This window comes from Atractosteus spatula, chromosome 1 (assembly GCF_055471065.1).
Source record: "Atractosteus spatula isolate fAtrSpa1 chromosome 1, fAtrSpa1.hap1, whole genome shotgun sequence".
Classification (NCBI taxonomy): Eukaryota; Metazoa; Chordata; class Actinopteri; order Semionotiformes; family Lepisosteidae; genus Atractosteus; species Atractosteus spatula.
In genome coordinates this window covers 49,366,362-49,389,696 of record NC_142706.1, presented here as the reverse complement: position 1 = coordinate 49,389,696, position 23,335 = coordinate 49,366,362, and the positions used below count along the sequence as shown (strand labels likewise).

At 41.8% G+C, this 23,335-nt stretch overlaps 1 protein-coding gene across 2 annotated transcripts in view; it reads left to right on the top strand.

Moving 5' to 3' along the window:
• The window catches only part of pcgf3 (polycomb group ring finger 3), a 90,057-nt gene that overhangs the window by 34,889 nt on the left and 31,833 nt on the right, over positions 1-23,335 (top strand). For both annotated transcript variants that reach the window (XM_088908648.1, XM_088908657.1), the window contains exons 2-3: positions 10,428-10,532; positions 11,357-11,474. In XM_088908648.1, the coding sequence (XP_088764774.1) occupies positions 10,518-10,532; positions 11,357-11,474 (133 nt within the window). In that variant the 5' untranslated portion in view covers positions 10,428-10,517. The remainder of the gene's footprint in view (positions 1-10,427; positions 10,533-11,356; positions 11,475-23,335) is intronic.

The following is a 23,335-nucleotide window of genomic DNA, read 5'->3' as shown; positions in this document are numbered from 1 at the left end:
GTGTGGAGAACAGAGCTTTAACGCCAGAACTGCAATTTCCCTCACGGGATCAATAAAGTATCTATCTATCTAACTATTTACATAGGAGCTAGGCCCAAACAAATTTAAAGAGCTCAAGAACAGGTCTGCACTAATCTGTGTGCCCGGGGGTGTTTGCGTAAATGCCTTTCCACTGGGCTATTGTAAGATCTTAGCAGGAGCCCTGTGGTTTGCAGAGAGGCAAGCAGTGGCTGAATCAAAAGCCTTTGTTTCCCTTTCGGGATAGGGACAGCTCATCCAGTCCCAGGGCCTGCCACTCCAACCTCAGGGTGTCCCCATGACATGAGGTGAGGTGGTGAACCAAACATTTCCTCTTAAAACTTCGAAAACGTTCATCTGGCGTCATGAAATTAACTCATCCAAGGACATAGATGAAATGATTTTTTTCACCTTTCACCTAGAAAACTCTCTCAGGTTTTAAGCATCTCACCTTTTGAAGTTTTCTTAGAAACAGAATTCCAATATGTAAGGGTATGGAGATGAAATAAAGCTCTTTTCTGCTGTAAGTGGTGGAATATGTGGGTGTCATTTGGTTATTGGCTAGAGCTCTAATTTCTTGGCATTGTGGGTCAAAATGAATTAAAGAAAGCAATCAACAAAGCAAAACAATATGAGCTCAGAGATTTTAACTCCCTTACTTTCTCTCATTAGCTGAGTACTTCATCCGGAAGTAAGCATTTCAGATATCTTGTTTTTCTTCTTTTTAAAAGTCCTTGTTCTAAAATTGTTGTAAGAGCTATCCCTGTACAATTGCATCAGTACAATTTGTACAAAGGTATGCAGCTTTTAAGATTTGAAATGGAAGATTTCCATCTTAAAAGCTCTGTGCAGTTGAAGCCTTATTTTTTACCTACATTGCATTTTCATATAATTCAGGATACATTGTGTGTAGCAAAATCTTGATTTTAAGTGAATACTTTTTGTTAGTTTAACAGTGCCATGTTCTCACTGTGTTATGCTCATTTGTAAAATATCACCAGCTGTGCTTTAGTAATAAAGATGTGAAACACATGTCTGTAAAGTGCCTTATATTCAGTTTTGCCAGCTGCGGTTATCTGTCCTGGGTAATAAACACACTGATAATGATCAAAACTCAGATTCTAGGATTATTTTGCCAGTGGCAGGCCACAGTCCTATCATTTGTTTATGTACTGCGTGCCAAAGATCCCATTCCTGTGGAACACGAGCAAAATGTGTTAAATAAAATTAGGGCTGCTAAAATATTACTATACAATCATCTGGTTTATTGTCTTTCAAATGTAACAATGAGCTTGATCTGTATGTTACTGAATGAAAAAGCAGAAGCAATACAGATAAAGACGTATGGCTGCTTTGAACAGCTGAATTAATCATTGATTAATGAGGACAGGATGCTTCCACCTGATTCCACCCTGGATTCGTTAATAATAATAATAATAATAGATGAAAAATGTGATCAGTCCCATGAGATGACAGGACTTTTAATTTGCCTTAGTGTATTTGTGCATTTGACTACAGCTATTGTGAGAGATCTTCTGACCTTTTCAACTGTATTTAAATAGTTATGTTAGTATAAATAGCAACAGTCTTCTTATATTTACGTAATGGCCATAAGCCTGCATATGAATTCCAAAGGTTCAAATTGAATGCCTTACATTTTTGCATTGAATTTTTCATCCTAAAAGTACCCATGTGCATTGCCCACAAGGAAGGACTTGCCTCATTCATCACTGAAATGCAGCCCCACCATCTATGTGTCAGCAACCCCATTTGTTGTCAAGTACAGAGGGGAAAAATTGCTTCAACAAGTGAATTAAGGGGGACTTTTAACAGGGCCATATTTTAAAAGCCCAGAGTGGAATATGGTTAGGGTAGCACCCCTAGTTTTTCAAAAAGCACCTTTGGGATCCACAAAGCCTGAGTGTTTTTTAATAACCAGGACTGTAAAAAGGGTAATTTAGTCAGGGCATCCTGATGATGATCATACTTTTAAGAGCAGTGCCATGGGACTTAATGTTCAAGTAGATAAACATCCCACCAGAAGGGCAGCACCTCCTACAACAGTTTTCTTAGTCATGATTTCTGGGGCATTGGTTTGGACTTTTTCGGGAGGAAGAGTGACTTACTGCTTCACCACCCCCACTTTCAGCAGCAAATGGGTTTTCAGTGAGGTCTCTCATCCAATTACTGACCTGCTTAGCTTCTGAGATCTGATGATCATCCTACAGGGTCGAAACACTGCTGCCACCTTACAGCAATCTGCTATTAAATTGTAGCTTTCTTTGCTCATTTGTAAGACTGAAATTTAAGCACAGGTTTCTGCCTTTCACTATATAAGGCCTCCTCATTACCTTCATTTTTGTCTACCCCTTTGCCTCCTCCTTTCTCTATCTATACCGACACAGTAAAAGCAATCTTCAAAAAAACAAAAGAAAAGAAAAGCTACAGGCCCAGACAATTTGTCAGCTGCAGCCCTCAGCTATTGTGCTGATCAGCTGGCTCCTGTGTTTAGCAACATTTATAATACTTCACTTCTTTAGCAGAAGGTCCCTCACAGTTTTACAATATCCACTATAATACCTGTTCCTTAATCTTCAAAACTATCCTGCCTCAACGACTACAGACCAGTTGCTCTGACTTTGGTGGCTATGAAAGCCTTTGAGCATCTAGTGCTTAAGCACCTCAAGCACTGTACATCTTCTCTGCTGGATCATCACCAGTTTGCCAACGGGTCTGTTGATGACGCCGTCAACCTGGCTTTCCATTGTATACTCCAACATTTGGAGAAGTCAAATTCCTATGCTCGCATCCTTTTTTTTGGATTTCAGCTCAGTAATCAATACCATTAATCCATATAATTAATTCAGTAAACTGATGGACTTGAACATCAACTCCTGCTATGTGTCGGATTCTGGACTTTTTAACACATCGCCAATAGACTGTCAGGGTGAATAATAGGACATCTTGACATCAGCCTTGGGGAGCACCTGTGCCGAGAGTCAGTGTCCTATCTCCATGGCTCTTTTCCCGTTTCACTAATAACCTCGCATCTCGGGATGACTGTGTCAAGATTTTAAAATATGCAGATGACACTACCATTGTTGGCCTCATCTCGAATAATGATGAGACTTGTTAGAGAAAGCAGAATGACTTGGGAACAGCCTGGTGGTTGGACAACGACCTTCAACTCAGTGTTTCTAAAACCAGGGAAATCATCATTGACTTCCGATGCATTCAGAATACAAAAATTCCAGTCTTCATTAATGATTTTCCTATAGAGACCACAAACTGCTTTAAATTTCTGGGTACATATATAAACGGTGATCTTAAATGGAGTACCAACACTGATCACATAGTCAAGAAAGCACAGCAGAGGATGTTTTTTTTAGCAACTCAAAAAAAAAACAGAGTGAACTGGCAACTCCTCTTTCTGTTCTACACAGCCGTAATCCAAAGTGTTCTGACCACCTCTATTACAGTCTGGTATGGGAGCTTGAATGACTACAAACTGGAAAGGATTGTGTCAAAAGCTGCAAAACTTGTTGGCTATGAACTCCCTTCTATCTCATCTCTCTACTCAAGCCACATCTCCAGTCGTGCCAAGAAAATCATTTCAGACCCCTCTCACCGAGCTCATAATCTCTTTCAGTTTCTCCCTTCTGGAATATGTTTCAAATCCTTCTTCTCAAGGACTGTCCGCTTCAACCTCAGCTTTTCCCACTCACTGCCATACGAACTCTGAATTCACGTTGAACTATGAATTCCATTGTATAATTTATGCTGTTAAATTAAAAGTTGTTTACATATGTATGTGATGATGTTTGTCTATTTTCTGTTCTATTTAAATTTGTACTGTATATGTTGTATGTATGTCGGTTCTCAAAACTGCTGCCATTACCCCCATGCCAAAAAAGCCTAACATTGCTTTCGACAATCTTAACAATTTTCGCCCCATCTCCAACTTACCCTTTCTTTCTAAAATTCTGGAACGTGCTGTCACACTTCAGTTACATAACCACCTTATGACAAACAACCTTTTTGAACCCCTCCAATCTGGCTTCCGTCAACTTCACAGCACAGAAACGGCCCTTGTCAAAGTCACCAATGATCTTCTTATAGCTTCTGATTCTGGTTCTCTTTCTATATTCATCCTTCTTGATCTCAGTGCTGCTTTTGACACTGTTGACCAGAACATTTTACTCTCCTGTCTTGAGACTGTGTTTGGAGTTTCTGACACTGCCCTCAAATGGTTCAAATCTTACCTCACTGATCGCTGTCACTTTGTCTCTCTTAATGGGTACAGGTCTGAAATTGGTCTTGTTAAGTCTGGTGTCCCTTAGGGCTCAATACTGGGCCCCTTGCTCTTCAGCATTTACATGTTCCCTCTTGGTCAGCTTTTAAGATCACATGGACTCAGCTTTCATTTTTACGCTGATGATACTCAAATATACATCCATACCAAACCTGACACTGACATGGCTGTCTCTATTCTATCTAATTGCATCTCTGACATAAAAATCTGGATGACTCAAAACTTCCTTCATCTCAACTGCGACAAGACTGAAGTCATGCTTATTGGTACCCCCCATCAACTTCGTAAAGCCAGTCCTGTAACCCTTTCTGTAGATGGCTCTGTACTTGAGCTTCAATCAAAATTGAAAAACCTTGGGGTTATAGTCGATTCTGGCTTAACATTCGACCCACATGTGCAGCATACTGTCAAAACATCTTTTTTTCACCTTAGAAATATCGCAAGACTACGCCCTATGCTATCATTAACTGTGGCTGAAAAGCTGATCAACACATTTGTATTCTCTCGAATTGACTACTGTAATGCTCTACTCGCAGGGGTATCAAAATCTACTCTGAACGAACTGCAGTATGTCCAAAATTCAGCAGCCAGAATCCTGACCAGGTCTTGTGCAAGTGTTCACTTTACTCCTGTCCTGAAGTCCTTGCACTGGCTTCCGGTCAAATTCCGTGTAAACCTTAAAATCCTCATGCTCACCTATAAGGCTCTGCATGGCTTGGCACCTCAGTACCTGTCTGAACTATTCTCGCCCTACTCCCCACCTCGTAACCTCCGCTCTTCAAATTCTGCCCTCCTTACTGTCCCCCAAGCCCGTCTACATTGTATGGGTGACAGGGCCTTCTCCTATTATGCCCCCAAGCTCTGGAACTCTTTGCCCAAGGATATCAGAGAGTCACCCTCTCTAAACTCCTTCAAATCCAGACTCAAAACCCTCTTCTTCAGAAAAGCCTTTACTTAACTGGTTCCATTCTTCACCCCTCTGCTCTTCTTAGTACCACCATCCACGGTCTCCCCTGTATATTGTAATTGTGTCTTATCTTGTGTATTCTCCTTATTTATTGTTATACTCTTCTTATTTATTGTTATTGTCATCCTGTAAAGCGCTTTGAGAAGCCACCTTTAAAGGTGCTATATAAAATAGTTTATTATTATTATTATCTGTGTTCTTGCTGTACTGATAGCAAATTCCACCAACTATTGTTGTGTTGCAATAAAGAATAATCTAATCTAATATTTTTTCATGTTTACATTCACCTGAGGAATGGTCTCCTCTCATTTTGGAACTTGTCTTAATATAAGAGCTAAATATGTTGAATCGTGGGCCTTTCAACATACATTAAATGTCCTTTCATCTTCAAAATATATGTGAACAGACCACTGTTTCTGTATAGTTCTTAATTTTGTGTATCAGAACTGTTCCCCAATGTTTCACAAATGCAGATTATTACCATAGGAGTAAAAGAACACCTATCAACAGATGATAAAATTCTTGGTGTGGTGCTGCTCAGTCAAAAATGGGTGTAATACTGCAGCAGTTTAGGAATTACTGTATTCCGAGTCCATTGTACTCATATCTGAGAAGAACCTTAGCAGCGCTTTGCATTAAAGTACTTGTCCATGTAATTTCAGTTCTTTAATTTTTTATTAGACCTTAATTCTTCTACGATGGGACTGTAAAAAGTAATTGTCATGTTTTGTAGCAATTAAATTTAAACATAAAATGTATCTGTTTTAAATACATTTCTTAAAAGACTGCATGTACATTTTTGAAGTTAGGTGGCTGTTTAGAAATATTTTCCAGAGAGGAGAAAAAAAAATACAAAGTTCTACCCAAAAACGTTTCGGGATAAATGCTAAAATTGCTGAAAATTGCTAAATGCTGAAATTGAGCATTAGTGTTTTTGTCACTGTCAGCTCTTTGAGAGAATTACTCATTTGGGGGTAGGTGCCAGTAGACATCAAGAATGTCTGGGGGTGGCTGGCTGTGACTGAGTGATTCAGTAAAAGTGGGCTGGCTGCCTCCAGTTCAGATCTGCTAGAAAGAGATTCCGCTGATGCTCCTTTTGTGTGGAGCAGTGAGTTCTTGCTCTGCCCAATCTTGGCAAGGAAGGAAGGATACAGGTGGATGCTGCACATTGGTGGTGGTGGAGGGGAGTCCCCATTACCTGTAAAGCGCTTTGAGGCAAGTGTCCAGAAAAGCGCTATATAAGTGTAAGCAATTATTAATTATTATTATAGAATATGGCATGGTAGGTAGTCATGCTAGTTTGAGTTTGTCTGGCATCTGTTCTGGTATAGTGTTTTATCTTCTCCGATTGTCAGTTAGAGTAAGAAGGTCCTAGGTTTAGACATGACTCTCTATTAAAGTGGGTGTGTGTTGAACTTGACCTGTAATACCACCCCCGGATAGTAAATGTTATTTTTCTGCACTTGCCAGGAAAGGTACTCCTATCTTAAAGTATGCCTTTTGGGGGGGAGTAAGTGTACCCTGGGTTTTTTGTGGGTATCCATCTGTCAGGGGAATTATCCATAGGAGAAAACTCTCGAGGTATGGTTTCAAAGCTTCCAATCTCTCTAATCACAGTAGAACAGTTGACATCTGGGGAACTGGTGTAACTGCAATTATTTAATCATGGTGTTTACAAGTAGGATAATAAATCCTCAGGTTTGGGTTGATGTGGCAGGCCAGCAGTAATTACTGTAGTGGTTCCAGCTGGCCTGCCACTAGAGGTTCTTCATGCCTATGTCATTAACACATATATTCTGATGTAGTGAATTAAAAGCCAATTGGGTAATTGATGAAGGTCCAAGAGTCACATTCGTAAATGGGTTTAATCTTGAATAGTTTGGTATGTTAAGGGATGATTACTAATATGTGCTCAGGCTTCATGCACTAGCCACCTAAGAGGAGTTTGTTATTCATACCTTTGTCTTTGATCAAAGTTCGCTGTATGTAGATTCACCTGTCTGCTTCTAGATTTCAACTGGAGCAAAAAGATCCTCATGTGATGTCTGTGCTACTCTCTTACTAGATTGCAGGCCAAACAGTTCCCGAGAGTAGATTAGGTTGCTTCACAAAGCTATAGACATTTATGCAAAGGTCAACAGATAATTGTCCGCCCCATTACACATCCCTACCGCTGCCCTTCATTGCAGATACAGTGCTCTTTTTTATCATACTTTTTTCATTTTTATTATTCAAAAAAGTAGATAGTATGTACATCTTGCCCCGTTAAAGCGTGGTTTTCACGTCATTGTTCAAACCACTCTTGCAATAATTCATGTGACAGTTATGCTGTGCTGGCAGAATAAAAATATGGAAAATATAGAAGCAGAAGTGCTCAAAGTTCTATTGTTTTTCAGAATTCAGATCTTAAGAATACAAAAGCATTATAAATAAGAGGAAGACATTCAACCCACCTTTCTTGTTAAATTGATATTAACTGAGTCCTGAGGATCTTGTTCTGATGTTTATTGAAAGAAGCTAGAGTGCCAGTTTTAACAACATGACTATAGCTTATTCCTGTCTCTCCCAACCCTTTGTGTAAAATCAGAAATGGAAAATTCAAAACTACATCCTAATTTTTTAATTTCACAAAAAATTCCCTTCAGGCATACTGCAAGGTGAAGAGTGTTGCAGCCATACTCACAGACTGTTAACTGATTTCATGGTTTAATGAACAGTGAAAAAAATAATTGCGAAGTAATTGTTACACTGGAATTGGAACTGTTGAATGAATGAAAGGTAAATTGATGTTCTTCCATTCATAAGAGAGCCAATTAGATTAGAAAACTCAGATGTTGATTTGCATTGTTAATTTAGATATCCAGATCTAAAGCATAATATTATCTAAATAGTGAATGATTTTTCTGAACAATTTGGTATTTGTTATTCATTCTGTGTTTTGCACAAACCTATTTTCTCACACTGCCACATTCAAGTCTACTGAAGGAATGAAAAAAGTGACAAAAGTCAATAAAAAATCCTACATCTGAAAATAGAAATACACAGACTGTTGCATATTTACAAAAAGAAGTATTGGGCCTAAAGCATCAACTCCAGCTTTTGTTTGACATTTCTTAGAAATGTAGGGCACACATTTACCTGGATATCACTTTAATTTAATGAATTAACTTTTAGTCAGTACATAAACTACATCTTATTATAAGGCACTTGTGTTGTGGGCATTTTAATTTGCTGTAAAATTAATAAATTCTAATGGTAAATTGTGAGAGTACTTGACAACTTTTAGGATCCAATCAAACAAATTTACTGTCTCAGACATGGATTCTTAATATACCGTATACTACTAATTGATGTAAACCAAAACATGCACATAGGAACCAAACAAAAATTTGCCATTTCAGTAGTGGATTCTTAATATACAGTGTATGATTTATTGATGTAACACCAAAACAGGCATAACATGAAACTTAATAGAATACATAGCTGAAACCATGTGCTGTGATATGGAAGCTGATTGTTTACTCAGGGAATATAAGAAGAATCAATAACTTCTAAGTTAGTTTTATCAGTCTCATATAATAACATCGCATTTATATTCTCAGATACACGTAAATATGCATTTTCTATCATTAACCATCTATCAGATGTGTTTGGAATAATAGTTTAACTCTTAAAAAAATATAATGTGGATAAAGAAGTTTTATACTCAAAAGATCCATTGGCCAAACACCATTGATGAGTTCAAAGTTTGTGCTGAGGAGATGGAGCTGGCTGGATTTGTACGTGGTTCAACATGACAGTTGATTGCTCTGTCCTGGGAGTATCCTGGTGCAGGGAGAAGAGAGAGAGCTTTGCCTTGTATTTGGACTCAGTAGCTAGAGTTGAGCCTCAGACAGCAATGCCAGAAGTTAACGTGGCTGACCTTTGGTCTTGAAATAATAGTGTGTGTGCAGTTTGTCGTCTTGGCTCTGGCCGCAAGGTAGACAAGTGGGAGAACTCAGTTTGCCTGACTATAGCTTGGTTCTGAATATACTCGAATACTCATTAATTGTCTTATTTCATTGCTCAGGTGGAAATAACAGTGGGTTCATGAACACAAGATTTCTTCTTTTGCAGGAAGAATATCTTGGGCATAACTCTGTATTTTACTGATGCACTATACATCATTCATTGTACAGCATTGGATGTAGCTTTACAATATCCAAGGGACCTTTTACTATATTCCTCTCCACTTTCAGGGAGGCACCAACCTGTCGGTGTTGTCTTGAACAAAGATTATTAGAGATCTTTAATAACACTTTATTCTTAGTGAAATAATATGCCTTGTTGCTACACATTGCTTTGAATAACGTGGAGTTATTTGTGATTAAGTGGTGATCGGCATTTAGAATTTACATGGTAAGGATGGTGTTCAAGAAACACAGATCTAAAAATTATATTACTGCACAGTGTCAAAAAACAGTGTCGGATTGCAGGAGCTTTAGGGAAAATGAATACAAACATTGTGAGTAGGTGATACATGATCTTCAAATGATAAGGATTCACACTGTACAGAGTTTCAGTGAAGAAAGCTAATGTAACACTTGCATTGATTAAAATGAAAAGATATGCAACTTTGTATTCAAGGAATAAAGTAGTTTGTATAGGCACCAGTCCATATATTCTCAGCTTGAATTAAATCTGTTGACAAACATTGCCATGGTAGGCAATGATATCGTGACTGTTTCCAACTCATAAATCATTTGGAGTTCATCATTCAAGCAATATGCACTGGAGTCCCATTTTCCTTTAAAAATACTGCAACATACTTGATTCACCAAGAGCATCCAAAATAACTTATGTTGGTCTTTGCCAGTGGTCATCTGTCCAGATAAAACAGATTATGAAAAATGTTTCATGCAGCCAGTTTCTCTAAAACTGTATTAAACTCGTTTAGCTGGCTCTTGGCAATTTCATCATACAAAGCTGTAAAATGAACAATTATGTGTATTATAATGGGGCTTAGACTCACAGCTCTTTTCTTTCAGGAGCTGCAAGTAGCTTAATGCAATGGGTGTATTGTTAACTAAAAAGAAACTACCATGTTGTATGGGAATGGATGTGTAATGCCTTTGTTTTCATTTCTTCTAGTCACATGAAGCACAATCAATAATGCAGAGCTAACGACACAATACCCCCTGTCGGAAGAAAGGTGGCAGCCAGATTGTCGACATTTAACACATGGCGGCTCTAGGGGTAAGACTTATTTATCTTTTGTTAGGTCTATTTTCATTTTATTTTTTATAAATAGCCTTATTCACTCACTTTATAAGGGGAAGAAGTACACCAGTAAACAATAAGTGACCTGGATTTGGTTTAAATACACCTTTAAATTACTATATAAAACTATATTTATTTAAATGCATATGTTTGGAATACCCTTACTATAAGGGACTAAACCCTTATGGTCTAGATGTCTCTATTTCTAGTCTGAGCTATTCATTAGTGGATTGTTACCAGGAATCCTGAACTGTGTAGTCTCATTTTGCTGAATACTGCAAAGGTGAGGTGACCAGGTTATTTACCCTTTGAACACTGGGCCTTGCCTTTGAGCTTAATGTGTGAAAGTTCAGTTCACTGAAAACTGTTCTTCTTGCATTACATGCAAACTCTGCTGTGTGCAACGTGGATCTTGTGAAAAGGTCAGATGACTTTTACAAGCATATAATTTGGAGGAGAAATAATACCAGCTTTATTAGATTTTACCCTGTGTATTGTCAGATTCAGTAACTCAGTGTGGCCAGTGTAGAAACTACTGCCCATATTGGTGCACGGTTCATCTTAGAAGACTACATACAATAGGGAGGCAAAGTAAACAAACAGAAGCACTATCACGTGTCTGTAAGAGCTGAAGAAGGGTTTTAGAATGATTTTTGTGTCTCCATACAGAAAGCAATTGCAACACCAGAATACTAAGCAAGATGCCATTGATAGTAGTGTATCATGTAAGCATGCCATTTGCTTTGGTAAGCAAATTTAGTATTGTACTAATGTGCTATATCTTTCTATTTCTTATTCAGAACCCCGAGATGCTGACCAGGAAGATTAAGTTATGGGATATAAATGCTCACATAACCTGTCGTCTGTGTGAGGGGTACTTGATAGATGCCACCACCGTAACAGAATGTTTACATACATGTAAGTACAAGTGTTTATTAATTATTGCACCTAATGCCCCCAGATACACAAATTTGTAGGAGTATATGATAATTTTCACATATGGCATTTGCAGTTCTATAAGCTGGATGAACACTTTGTTCTGTAGTGTGCTCTCTGAAGGCACCAGTTCTGTAGGGTTTGGGCATTTACTGGGACAATTATTAATTGTAGCAGTAAATCACAAAATTGATTCTTTTGATGGCTTTAGAATCCAACCATGCGATATAACTCAAACAACGCACACACACAGGTACTAATACACGAGGATACATTTATTAATACATAGAATATGCATGTAAACCTAACAGATCTTATCGTGAGGGTTATCAGAATACAAAAGATATATATTCAATCAGTTACGAAGAGTTACATATATCAAGAGGACATACGTTCGGTATATCATTCATTTAGACCGTTTCATAAAGTGAACTTGGTTATAACTTCTACATTAGATACTCAAAACAAGTACATAACTCTTAGGAATTAAATTGATATCAACTGGTTGGGATAACAATTGAATTCTCGAGCTGTAATGCATTGAAGTTGAATACTCATCCAATCTCTGGGGATTCAGATCTCCTGCGGGCACAAAGAAACAGTTGCAGGCTGTTGCTGTCCAATCCGCGCTCTCTGGCTCCGTGCCAGGCTGTGCTGTGCGGCTTGCGACGGTGCGCTGCTGATGCTCACTGACCGGCTAGTTATTGTTGGCTTTAACTAGCAAAGTTTGCGCACAGGAGAAAAGATGACTGTGGGTCCCAGCAAGTCAGGAAGAGGACCGGTTCGTTCCTGATGAAGCGCTAGTTCTGAATAGTGATTCAGCTGTCCACAGTTCTGACCTGTTCACGAGGCCCGCTGCTGGTGCTAACCTTGGGTGGATCCTCTGGCTACTCTCTGGCAACCTCCGCTCTAGACTCTTAGAACAAAGGAAAGTTCTGGCACTCGGACACACTGGCCGTTCCGTGGTTGTCCGGGCTGAGTCTCAGGATGGTCAGGAGGCGCGCTGCGAGAATGTCCTGCCCTTGGGAGCCTTCTGCTCCTGGGCCGTCCTGCCCTGGAATTCTCCTTTGAATTCCCTTTAGAAAAGTCCACAGAAGTTCACAGAATTCTCTCTGGCCCTCTGTGTTGCCTGTTTTTACCTGGAGGAACTTCAGCTCGTTCATTGGCTGAAAGTTCCATGGGCATCAGAGTTCCACGTGGGTTACTCGGCCCTACCAGTCCCTGATTGGTTGATCAAGGTGAGATATGAGTCATTTGAGACACCTAGGAATGCAGTCCAGATGTCCATCTGGCACTCCCTAGACAGATAGGCGCCAATGGATGACCATTGATCATGATAGCCAGGCTTAGCTAAGTGCATCCCCATTTGGGAGCTGTCCCTTATCAAAAGAAAACGTCTTTAAATCAGCCTGCATGAATAGTTTCTCTGTGGCTGCACCACAGAGATGAAGGGAGAGATGAGGCCTCATTTGGGAAAGCACAGCAACACTTAATTCTGTCTTATTAACAAGCATTGCCGCTACATATCCCCCCTTTTTGAAGGTCACGAGGTCCTGAGGCATTGTTGCCTTCAAAACAAAACAGAGTTAAGTGATGTCCCTTGTCATTAAAACATTAACCTTAAATGTCCACATTACTCCTCGAGAATTCATACCGGAACCAGCATTGGATACAAACATGATGAATAACATCTGGAGTATGTATAAACAAGGTAGGAGACATCATCTCAGTCTAGGCATTTCACATCAGGAAGTTCACTGTCAGTATCTGATACCTCTGTAGGCAGATATTTGGGAAGCAGTAACTTCCTTTCTTTTGACATGCTACCCTTGACTCATTCGTGCTACCCGGAGTACATCTTGATGTAAGAGTACAGCATTCGAAGTACACTGTCAGTCGTGATCCAGCTTCCCAGCAGCAGTGTTACAATAACACCGGTTCCTGTTCCCAGCCCCCCTGATGAACCACAACACCTGTGTTGGGCACCTGCCAGGGTGGTTTGGAGGTTTGTTCCATTAAAGCAAACTAACTACCTGTACCTCTTCAGGGCTTACTGTTTCTTGGATTTCTATCCAATTCAATAGTGTGGCACCTGAAGGCATCCACGACCTCAAGTTTGGTCTTATGTGTCTAGTTCTAGACAATACAGTGTTAAGTTACCATGCTGTACTATGGCCTCCTCGGGAACTTACAGGAAACTGTTGGTTAGGTAGCTGCATTGTGGTAGCTGTATCATGCCTGTCACAAGTCATAGTGACAGTTAAATGTGGTGTGCTGACCACCCATTTACTTCCCACCTGCTCTTCATGGGGTTCATTAACCTCCCTCTGCTCGTTAGTAGCTTTACACCCTTCATTGGTGAATCGTTTAGACACAGCCAATGGATAGCTTTGGTAGCCATACCCATCTCAAGATTTGGAACCGAATTCAATCTTGGATTGCCTTCTGGGTGAGCTATGAGCAATGGGGTTGTTAACGTCACATGCTCCTCTACTAAGAAGAGTAGAATCAAGTGGGTTGGGAATTGTGCCATGGCTAGACTGGCTACAGTGGCACTGAACTCCCTTAACAGGTCTTGTGTCAACATTCTGGCCTGTTGCACACAAGCATAAACCCACTGTATAACACCGACAATCATGTCCACTGGTTGGGGAATAAGGTTTAACCCTGTTGCATAGGAAGTTGCCTGTAGGGTTTTCCCTAGGCTTTCCAACTTTTGCTGCTGTCGATACAGTCTGTCACTACCCTCTGGCATTTCTGACACCTGCCTTCTTGGGGCAGTCAGGGTGAGAGTGCCAGTAGCAAACAAACCTACCAAAAATAGCAAACGCACAACAGTGGCAGCAGCGATCAGTCCTCCTAAAAGTCTTTTAGGGTGGCTGATCTCAGTCATCTCCTTCTGAGTGACTGTCGCCTTTCTAAGCTGGCGCAGCATGTACATGGTGTCTTTCTCAGTATGCCATGTGGCATCTTGGGCACCAACATCCTGGAAATCTGGGGAGATCTGACGCAGCGGCTGATACTGCTCCTCTGTTTCCAGGGCATCTGCTTTTTCGATTTGTTCATGCCTGTGCTCTAGGAACCCTGCAGGGGGCGGTGCAGCGGTGGAGCATGCCTGACCCTCGGCTGAGTGGTCATCTGGAGCACCTGAGTGATCTGGGATTGTTACCCCATTCTCACTGTTCAGGTCCACCCTGCACACTTCCTGATTGAGGAATCCCTCTATCGGCATGTTTACAATCGTTCGCTGGGGGTAGGTGTAGGACACCTGCTCGCCCCCCCCTTCCCTTGCTAGGGGTTCAGGGAGATGCCCCAGCACTGGGATAGCTAGTTCACTGTCTTTGAACTCACTATCACCCACCAGGCCCATGTCAGTGCGGGCGGGGATTCTGACACCCCTCTTTGCGATGTCCTGCACTGGCAGGCGGGTGGCTTGACCATCCAGCTCCAGTCTGGCTGAACCACTGTTGGTCAGACTCAGACTGACAGACTGAGCTGGTGGCTGTAAGAACACCGGCTCGGCTTTCATTCCCTGTCCCTTCTGGGGGACTGGGTGTGTTGGCAACCTTGCCGTTGAGGCAGGAACAATCAGGTCGGTCTCACTCACTACCTGGTAGTTGTGAGAAATAAGGTTACCTGACTGCAGGTTCCCTGGGTCACAGCAGAGGGAATCGGCATCTGGGATCAGGTGTGTCCACAGCGCAGTAGTCTCAGCGTCCAGCTGGACCTCCTGTCTAACCTGTGAATGTTGCACCAGGGGCACCTGGCAGTGGCCCTGTGACAGCTGCTCTAGCAGATCCTCACTAATAGAGGACCTCTCAGGTCTAAGGGTGAGGGCTACATCACCAACCTGCTCTCCTGCCATCTGGATCCCTTCCACCACTGCAGGGTGGTGGTCCTGACCCCTCTTGGGTGCCAGGGTGCACAGGGAAAGCTCCTTTTCATCACCAAGTGGGGAGATCCGCTCCTCTTTAGGGATGTGAAAGGGGTGTGCTTTACCTGGTGGATCAGGCGGCTGCTCGGAGCACCGCTCCTGTGGCATGGAGGCTGTTGGGACCTTGGCCAGGGCACGACTTCCCTGTATATCCGGAGAACAAGAAAATATTTTTATTTCTTGTCCAGAGGGAACAGAAGGAATCTCCGCATGGGCTTCTGTGTTCGGTGGGCACTGTGTGAGCACAGTCTGCCTCTTGGCCCCCCTTTCCTTCTGTACAGAAGGCTTAGGAGCCTTGACCTGGTTCCACACTTTGCCTTTCTGGTGATCCACCAAAGGTTCCACTCTGAGTCGCATGCCCTTTTCTTTTTCTACCCGTTTGAGCTTGCCGTGTGACATCAAACACCTCTCAACCTCAGTGTCAATCAGTGTCTCACTGTGTAAGACATCTCCCATGGCAGCCTCGAGGTAAAAGCTTCCTGCTTTTCCTCTCTGTTTTACTGCCTGCTCTGTGACTTCAGGGGTGGAGTCAGCACTCGCTTGGGAGTGGCTGAATTCATCCAGGCAGGAACCCTTCCGCTCAATCAGATAGACTGAGGGAGTGGGAGGGGGCGGGTCTCCGCCTCCTCCAGTGGAGAGTATCAGCTCATTCACGCTTCCGGCAGCCTTGGGGAGCGGTTGTCTCTGTCCTAATAAAGCTTGTTCAAGCCTGGCCAGGCGGGCGGCTACTGAATCCTTTTGTTCAGCTTTATCTAGCCCTTTCCCTCCCCCGGTGTTCTCATGGCTCTTAGGACGCTGGGTGCGGTCCTGTGTGCCTGCTTTGGAACGGGGCTTAGCCAGCTCAGGAGCTTGTGCTCCTTCGAGCAGGAGGGAGTTAACCCTGCTGGCTCTGACGGCGAATACAGTCGCTTTAACAGCTTTTTGCTCAGAGCGACTTTGGACATCATACTCCCAGGCTTTCTGCACGAATCTCCTAATATCAGTCATTTTCATGGTCTGTGCATCTGTATGCATTAAGATCATCTTTCTGACTGACGGGTGGAGATTCGCAATGAATAAACCCTTGAAATGTGTGTTCTCTTCGCAACCCTCATCATTTCGCCCTGCAAAATAAGTTCGTCTAAGTCTCTCGTAATATTCGCGAGGGGACTCTGCTCTCTCGTGCTTAATGTTAAGGGCGGCGGCTATCGCGGCAGTCGGGTCAATAAACGCACTGTATTCATGGATAAGTGCTTGACACAGCTCCTCAAAATCATTACAGACTTCTTTCATCTGCCTAGCCATCCACTCATGTACGGCTCTGCTGGTAGTTTTCCTGACCAGAAACACTTTCTCCTGTTCTGTGGCGTTTGGCAGATACTGCAGGTTATACCTGAGGTCCTGAATATAACTCTCGATATTATTCTCTGACACTGCGGGGTCAAATCTCTCTATGTCCTTCGCTAGCTCTCTCAGAGAATGGAGGTTTATTCTCCTAGCTTCTCCGCTGACGGAGATATGGAAGAGATCGTGATCAGACCTGTCGCTGCTAGAGAGTGCTTAATAGCGACTCGAATTCAGACCTTTTAATTCAGACAAACAGTAGACAAAGTAAATGGTTCAAATGTAAACAATGCAGACATCTTAACAATAACTGCAGATGTGCAATAAATAAAATTACAGTGAGGCAGATGGTGTAGGTGTGGTCCGAGGGGAATAGCCAAACGTGTTCACCAATCGCAGTGCTTGTGGGTAGAAGCTGTTGAAGAATCTAGTAGTAAGTGTCCATATGCTGTATCTCGTGCCTGAGGGCAGTGGGGTGAAGAGCTCATGCCTGGGGTGGTGACTGTCCTCTGTGATGGCCAGAATTCTACCACAGCAGATGTCCTCATAGAGCTGTTTAATCTCTGTGAGACCACGGCTGATCTTCTGGGCCACCATTCTCTGCAGTGCCCTTCTCTCTTGAGAAGAGATGTTGCCGTACCACACGGTGATCCGGTTGGTGAGGATGCTCTCGATGGTGCAGCGGTAGAAGTTCACCAACACATACACTGGCATCCCCCATCACATGAGACACCTCAGGAAATAGAGGCGATGCTGAGCCTTCTTCAAGATAATATCCATGTTCACAGTCCAGGTTAGGTCATCAGAAATGAATTCCCAAAAACCTAAAGCTGGTGACTGTTTCCACTTCCGTTTCATCAATACTGAGTGGGCTGTGAGTGTGTGGCCTGTGTCTCTGAAAGTCCACTATTAGTTCTTTTGTTTGACTTACATTCAAGTCCAGGTTATTGTTATGACACCACCTCAGCAGCTGTCCAACTTCATCCCTGTAAGTGGACTCGTCATCATCGCTGACCAGGCCTATTATAGTGATGTCATCCGCAAATTTAATGATGCGGTTGTTGCTGCGTCTTGCTGTGCAGTCGTGAGTGAATAGGGAGTACAACCTTGGACTCAGACAGCAGCCTTGTGGGGTGCCAGTGCTCAGGGTGAGTGGTGTTGATGTTTTATTACCTATCTGCACCACATGTGGTCTCTCGATTAGGAAATCCAGCAGCCAGTTGCAGACAGAGTTGCACAGTCCTAATCCCCTGAGCTTTGTCACCACTTGGCTGGCTATGATTGAATTGAATGCTGAACTGTAGTCCACAAACAGCATTCTCACATATGAGTTCTTAGTGTCCAGGTGTTCCAAGGCTGTATGTAGAGCCAGGGAGACAGCATCATCCACTGATCTGTTGTTCTGGAAGGCAAACTGCAAGGGGTCCAGGGACTCTGTGATGGAGGAGTTGATGTGTGATAACACCAGCTTCTCCAGGCATTTCATCACCACAGATGTTAATGCTACTGGGCGGTAATCCTTCGGGCACATTACTTTTGCCTTTTTGGGGAGTGGAACAATGGTGTTTTTTTTTAAGCAGTTGGGGACAATGGTCTGTGACAGGGAGGAGTTAAAGATGTCCGTAAACACTGTGGTCAGCTGGGATGCACGTATCCCAGGACACAGGGTGGTATCCCATCAGGCCCTGCAGCCTTACGGATTTTCACCCTACTCAGAGTTTTCTGCATGTCTTGCTCTGAAAGTTTCAGAACAAATTCACCCTGTGCGCTTGGGGCCTTCTCAGCAGTGTCCGTGTTCAGAGCATCAAAGCAGGCATAGAAATGGTTCAGCTCGTCAGGCAGTGATATGTCGTTCGTCTCAATCTCCTGGCTGCCGCATTTGTAACCTGTGATTGACTGTAATCCCTGCCACAGGCTGCAACACATCCCTGTATTTATGCCCATCCTGAAGATCCTGATATGGTCCGATGTGTATACTGGGGGAAAAAGCTGTACTATACAATCAAGATGTGGCAGGGTGCTAATAATCGAGACAGAATCTGTAATCTGACACCATCTTGCTTTGCAAGCAAATAAGATTAATATTTTAACCCCCTAAGGTCGGGGATTACAGAGCATCGTGCAGCATGTGCTTTCTTTTATTCTGTCACTGCTCTGATGGTTAGTAATAATAAGGCCCAAACTTAGAGACAAAACAATTTTAACAATAATCCATGTAACTATACAGCACATTTTATGTAAATTTGTAAAATCGGTGGGTTTCAGAGTTCTACTTCAGACTTGCAAAATTACTAAATTCTGTCCCTGTAGTTTTAATGCACCAGAAAACACTTTAACTGGGCAAAAAGATCACAACCTGTATCCTAGTAAAACAGATCCTACCCTTTCTCTCTAAAACATGGATGCCCTCTAGTGAGTGGAAACCATCCATCCATTTTCTAACCGCTTCATCTAAGTCAGGATCGCGAGACAGCCAGAGCCTGTCTTGGCAAGCAATGGGTACAAGGTGTGATGCACCCTGGCCAAGATGCCAGTCCATTGCAGGGAACACACATTCTCATCAGGGCCCTTTTTTCCCAGAAGCCAATTAACTTACAAGTATGTTTTTGGATTGTCAGAGGGAATGGGAAAATCTGGCAGAAACCTAAGAAACAGCAGGAAGAACATACAAATTCAATTCAGATAGCACCCCAGGTCTGGCATTGAACCCAGGGCTCCAGCCCTGCTAGGTAGCAATGCTCACCACTGTGTCACTTATTTCTAATAATGCTTCACTAAAATATGGAGCCTAGCCACTGTTCAATGTTTATTCTTTGTTATGGAGGTCTTAGTGAGTTACTGTGAATGAATTAGTGAGTACATTATTAGGAACACCATTTAGTCATCTGTTTTGTCATCATGTTTACTTGCCATCTAGCCCGAGGGCATCTAAGTAATAAAACAAAACCCATTGTTCAGAACCTTCTGAGTAGTAAGGTGGTCTGCCTGGGAAGGGCAGATGTTTCTAACCTTGCTGAAATGCAAATGTGCCCCTCTTCCTCCAGTCATGACTATATATATATATCATAGGTATACCTATGTGCAATTTACACTGTGCAAGTCAATATAAGTGTGAAAACATTATAGAAATACAGTTCTGCACAGTTTTCTATTATTAAAAGAACAGTAAAAATTAGCAAAAGCTGTATCTTTACATTCAGCGCAGTGATCTTTGGAAATATGTTTCTGTGATGAGACTGAATATGCCCGATGCGTTGATGGTGGAGATCAGAAGTTGTCTCATCAGTGTAATGACCACAGAAATTTTCCTTATTGTGTGAAAGCCTTCATGACCCTGGGAAATTAATCGTTTGATGCATTTTTTATTGGCTATTTTTTGCACATGCAAGTAACTACTTGGCACTGTTTGTGAATTAAATGTGCAGTTTTGAATTGGAAATAATCTTTTTAGAGGTACACATCCTAGGTATTCTATGTAGCAAACACACCTTTAGTTAGAATCAAACTATATGTGTTATCAGACAGCCTAAATAGAACATTTGAGATGGAAGTATCTAGCCTCCCCTTGTATCCCTGGATCCCATCCTGTCTTGATACGATGTACATGGAGGTCTCTGTAGTTCTGAACCATGGTGCTGGGGGAGTCTGTGTGAGGTGGAGGTGAAAGCACGCATTGTTGCAACTGAAGCAGTCAAATCCTTTCTGGATAATGCTTCTGTTTAATCTGTGGACTGCCGAGTGGGTGGAGGAGGGGAATGCTGCTGTATTGTGCTCTTCTGATTTGGAAGAATTTAATAACAGTAGCTCACAACATGTAGGTGCCATGAGTTGATAATCAGTCAGCACTCGCTCATCTCTGTGTGTGAAAACATAAAAGTCTGCTGTCACACTTCATCTGACATCAAGGCCTGTACTTGGTTATAAAGGAAGAAACTGTTCTGGAATGCATCACAAGAAACCTATCACTATTTATGCATTTGTTTTTTTTAGTATAAAAAACAAAAGTGTCAATTCTATTAATTGAGCAAAATCTGAGTAAAGTAGTGTCACTTGGAATACATGAGCATTCATGGCTGGCCTTAATGCCGTAATAGTCTGCATAACTGACTGTTACCTAGTTACCTCATTAGCGAGAAAGTTGATTTAGTAGTGGTGATAAGGTGAGCTGAATGTTGTTGCAGCAAGGTTATGGCCAGGCCTAGAATTAAAAGTTCAGTTAATTGCCTTGGAAATAATAACCAGGAACTGGTCAACTCCTGTGAGCCAGCTGCTAAGGAATGCTTCTGGTGTAGGGATCTGATAAGCACAATGCCTTGGTATAACACCCAAAAAAAACCCAAAACAAGCCACTATAAATTGGGTCCATGTTGAAACGCCACAAACTGATACCTCTCAGTCTGCAGCTGAAGGAGGAATGCAGATTTAGTCTTGCAGCCCGACTGGGTGTCACCTGTCATTAATCTACAGACAGGGCCAAAATGACCCACCAGTGAGGAACGTGCCACGTGGATTTTCCTCTACACCTAATTATGACACAACACATTCATGATTGACCAGGAGCCATATCACACTGCAACTCATAACTGGCAACCCACTTAAACTCAGCAGGTGTTAGCCTGGTCAGTACCTGGATGGGAGACCTCCTGGGAAAAACTAAGGTTGCTGCTGGAAGTGGTGTGAGTGGGGCCAGTAGGGGGTGTCACCCTGTGGTCTGCGTGGGTCCTAATCCCTCAGTATAGTGACGCGGACACTATACCGTAAAAAGAATTAAAAATCCCAGGGTGTTTTTCGAAAAGAGTAGGGGTGTAACCCCAGCGTCCTGGCCAGATTTCTCATTGGCTTTTACCAGTCATGGCCTCCTAATAATCCCCATTCATGAATTGACTTCTTCACTCTGTTCTCCTCCCCACTGATAGCTGGTGTGTAGTGAGTGTACTGGTGCACTACGGCTGGCGTCGCATCATCCACGTGGGGCTGCACATTGACAGTAATAATCATTAATTAATGTGGTGCAAAATAATGGTGGAGAAGTGTCCCCATTAGCTTTAAAGGGCTTTGAGTGGAGTGTCCAGAAGAGTGCTTTATAAGCATAAGATATTATTAGACGGTTTAGCATCTGAAATACTTTTACTTGGAACTTTGCTTATATTAATTTTTTTTGATAATTAACATTTGTCTGCTTTCAGTATATATGAAGATTGCTTGTTTTAGAACTCCCTTCTACAGGGTTGACTAATATTGACTAGATTATTACTGTCAACATAGTTAACCTTTTATTGGTTAGCTCTTGTAATCCCTGAATGATATGGCCAATCAATGTGTGTTTCTCAACAGTCTGAGTTATATCTGCATTCATTTTGGACAAATTGTGCTCATTGCATTGTATTGCATTCTGGTCCTCTAAGGAAATTTAAACCAAATCACTGCAATGTCAAACCTGGTGAAAATCAAGAAAAACAGTGGTGGTATCATGCGAACACCTCAGATGGACTTGTCAGCAAAGGAGACAAGTCCTCATCAGCAGTGAATCAAAATTTTGTGGGGAGACCACCCTGCTGGATGTCAGCGAGTGTGGTGCAAAATGATATTTTAATTTTTTGTAGTAGAGACTAATTGATGGGGAAGTCCAAATGTGATGTTTGTCAAGGGGTATGTTCTATAGAACTTTGGAAGTAGTGATTGTTGGCAGCAAGATTGTGTAAATAGTAGTGGTGGGTCATTAGGTGATGCTGTTTTTATTTAAAGTTTACCAGTAGGCCTGCACTTATTTGTTCACCAAATAACACGGTAACCACCAAACAATGATTAATGAAAAAGTATCCCTCCTTTGATGATTTAAGTCAGATGTTTTTTGTGTGTTTTGTTGAGTATTTTTGCCATCACTGAGTAAATTGATCAATTAATTTTATGTTGTGTTGTGACCAGTGTTATTTATAAATGCACAGTTTAGAATCAGATCTATTCCAACACTTCAATACTTATAACTCGTAGTTTGGAAAATATGCTCGCTCAACAGGCCACCAAAAATACTCGGAAAACTGTGATAGACATAGAAGTCAGTTTTCCCATTTTCAGTGAGCAAGAAAAATGTGGAAATTGAGAATAGTTGTTAAATGTAAAGGATTTCTTCTTGTAATTAATCATTTGGTGTGTTTTGCAGGTTTCTGTAGTGTATAGTGGTTTAAGATTGTTGAAAATGTGTTGAAAAGGAGAAATGTTTGGAAGTGGTTTTCAAAAGGAATTCATTTCCCTCAAACCAGTACAAGAATTGATTTCGTAGAACACCTTTACACCTTTGGTTTGACATTAACAAAAGATTTTTTTAAAGAAAGAAATAGGCTGTTGAATGACTTTTTCTACAGGCTGCAAAAAATGTTTTAAGCTGCTTGGAGTTTAAAAGGTTATCAACATTGACGCAGAGAAATCAATTGTACCAACCATTAGGTGAGAAAAAAAAATTTGTCTCTATAGCACAAAAAGAAAACCAGGCAGACTATAGAAAGTTTCTCCTTGTTCAATATGAGAATTCTACATTTGCTTTAATCTCCTTAGCTGCACCTGTTCTCCATGACAACCTGTGGTATTC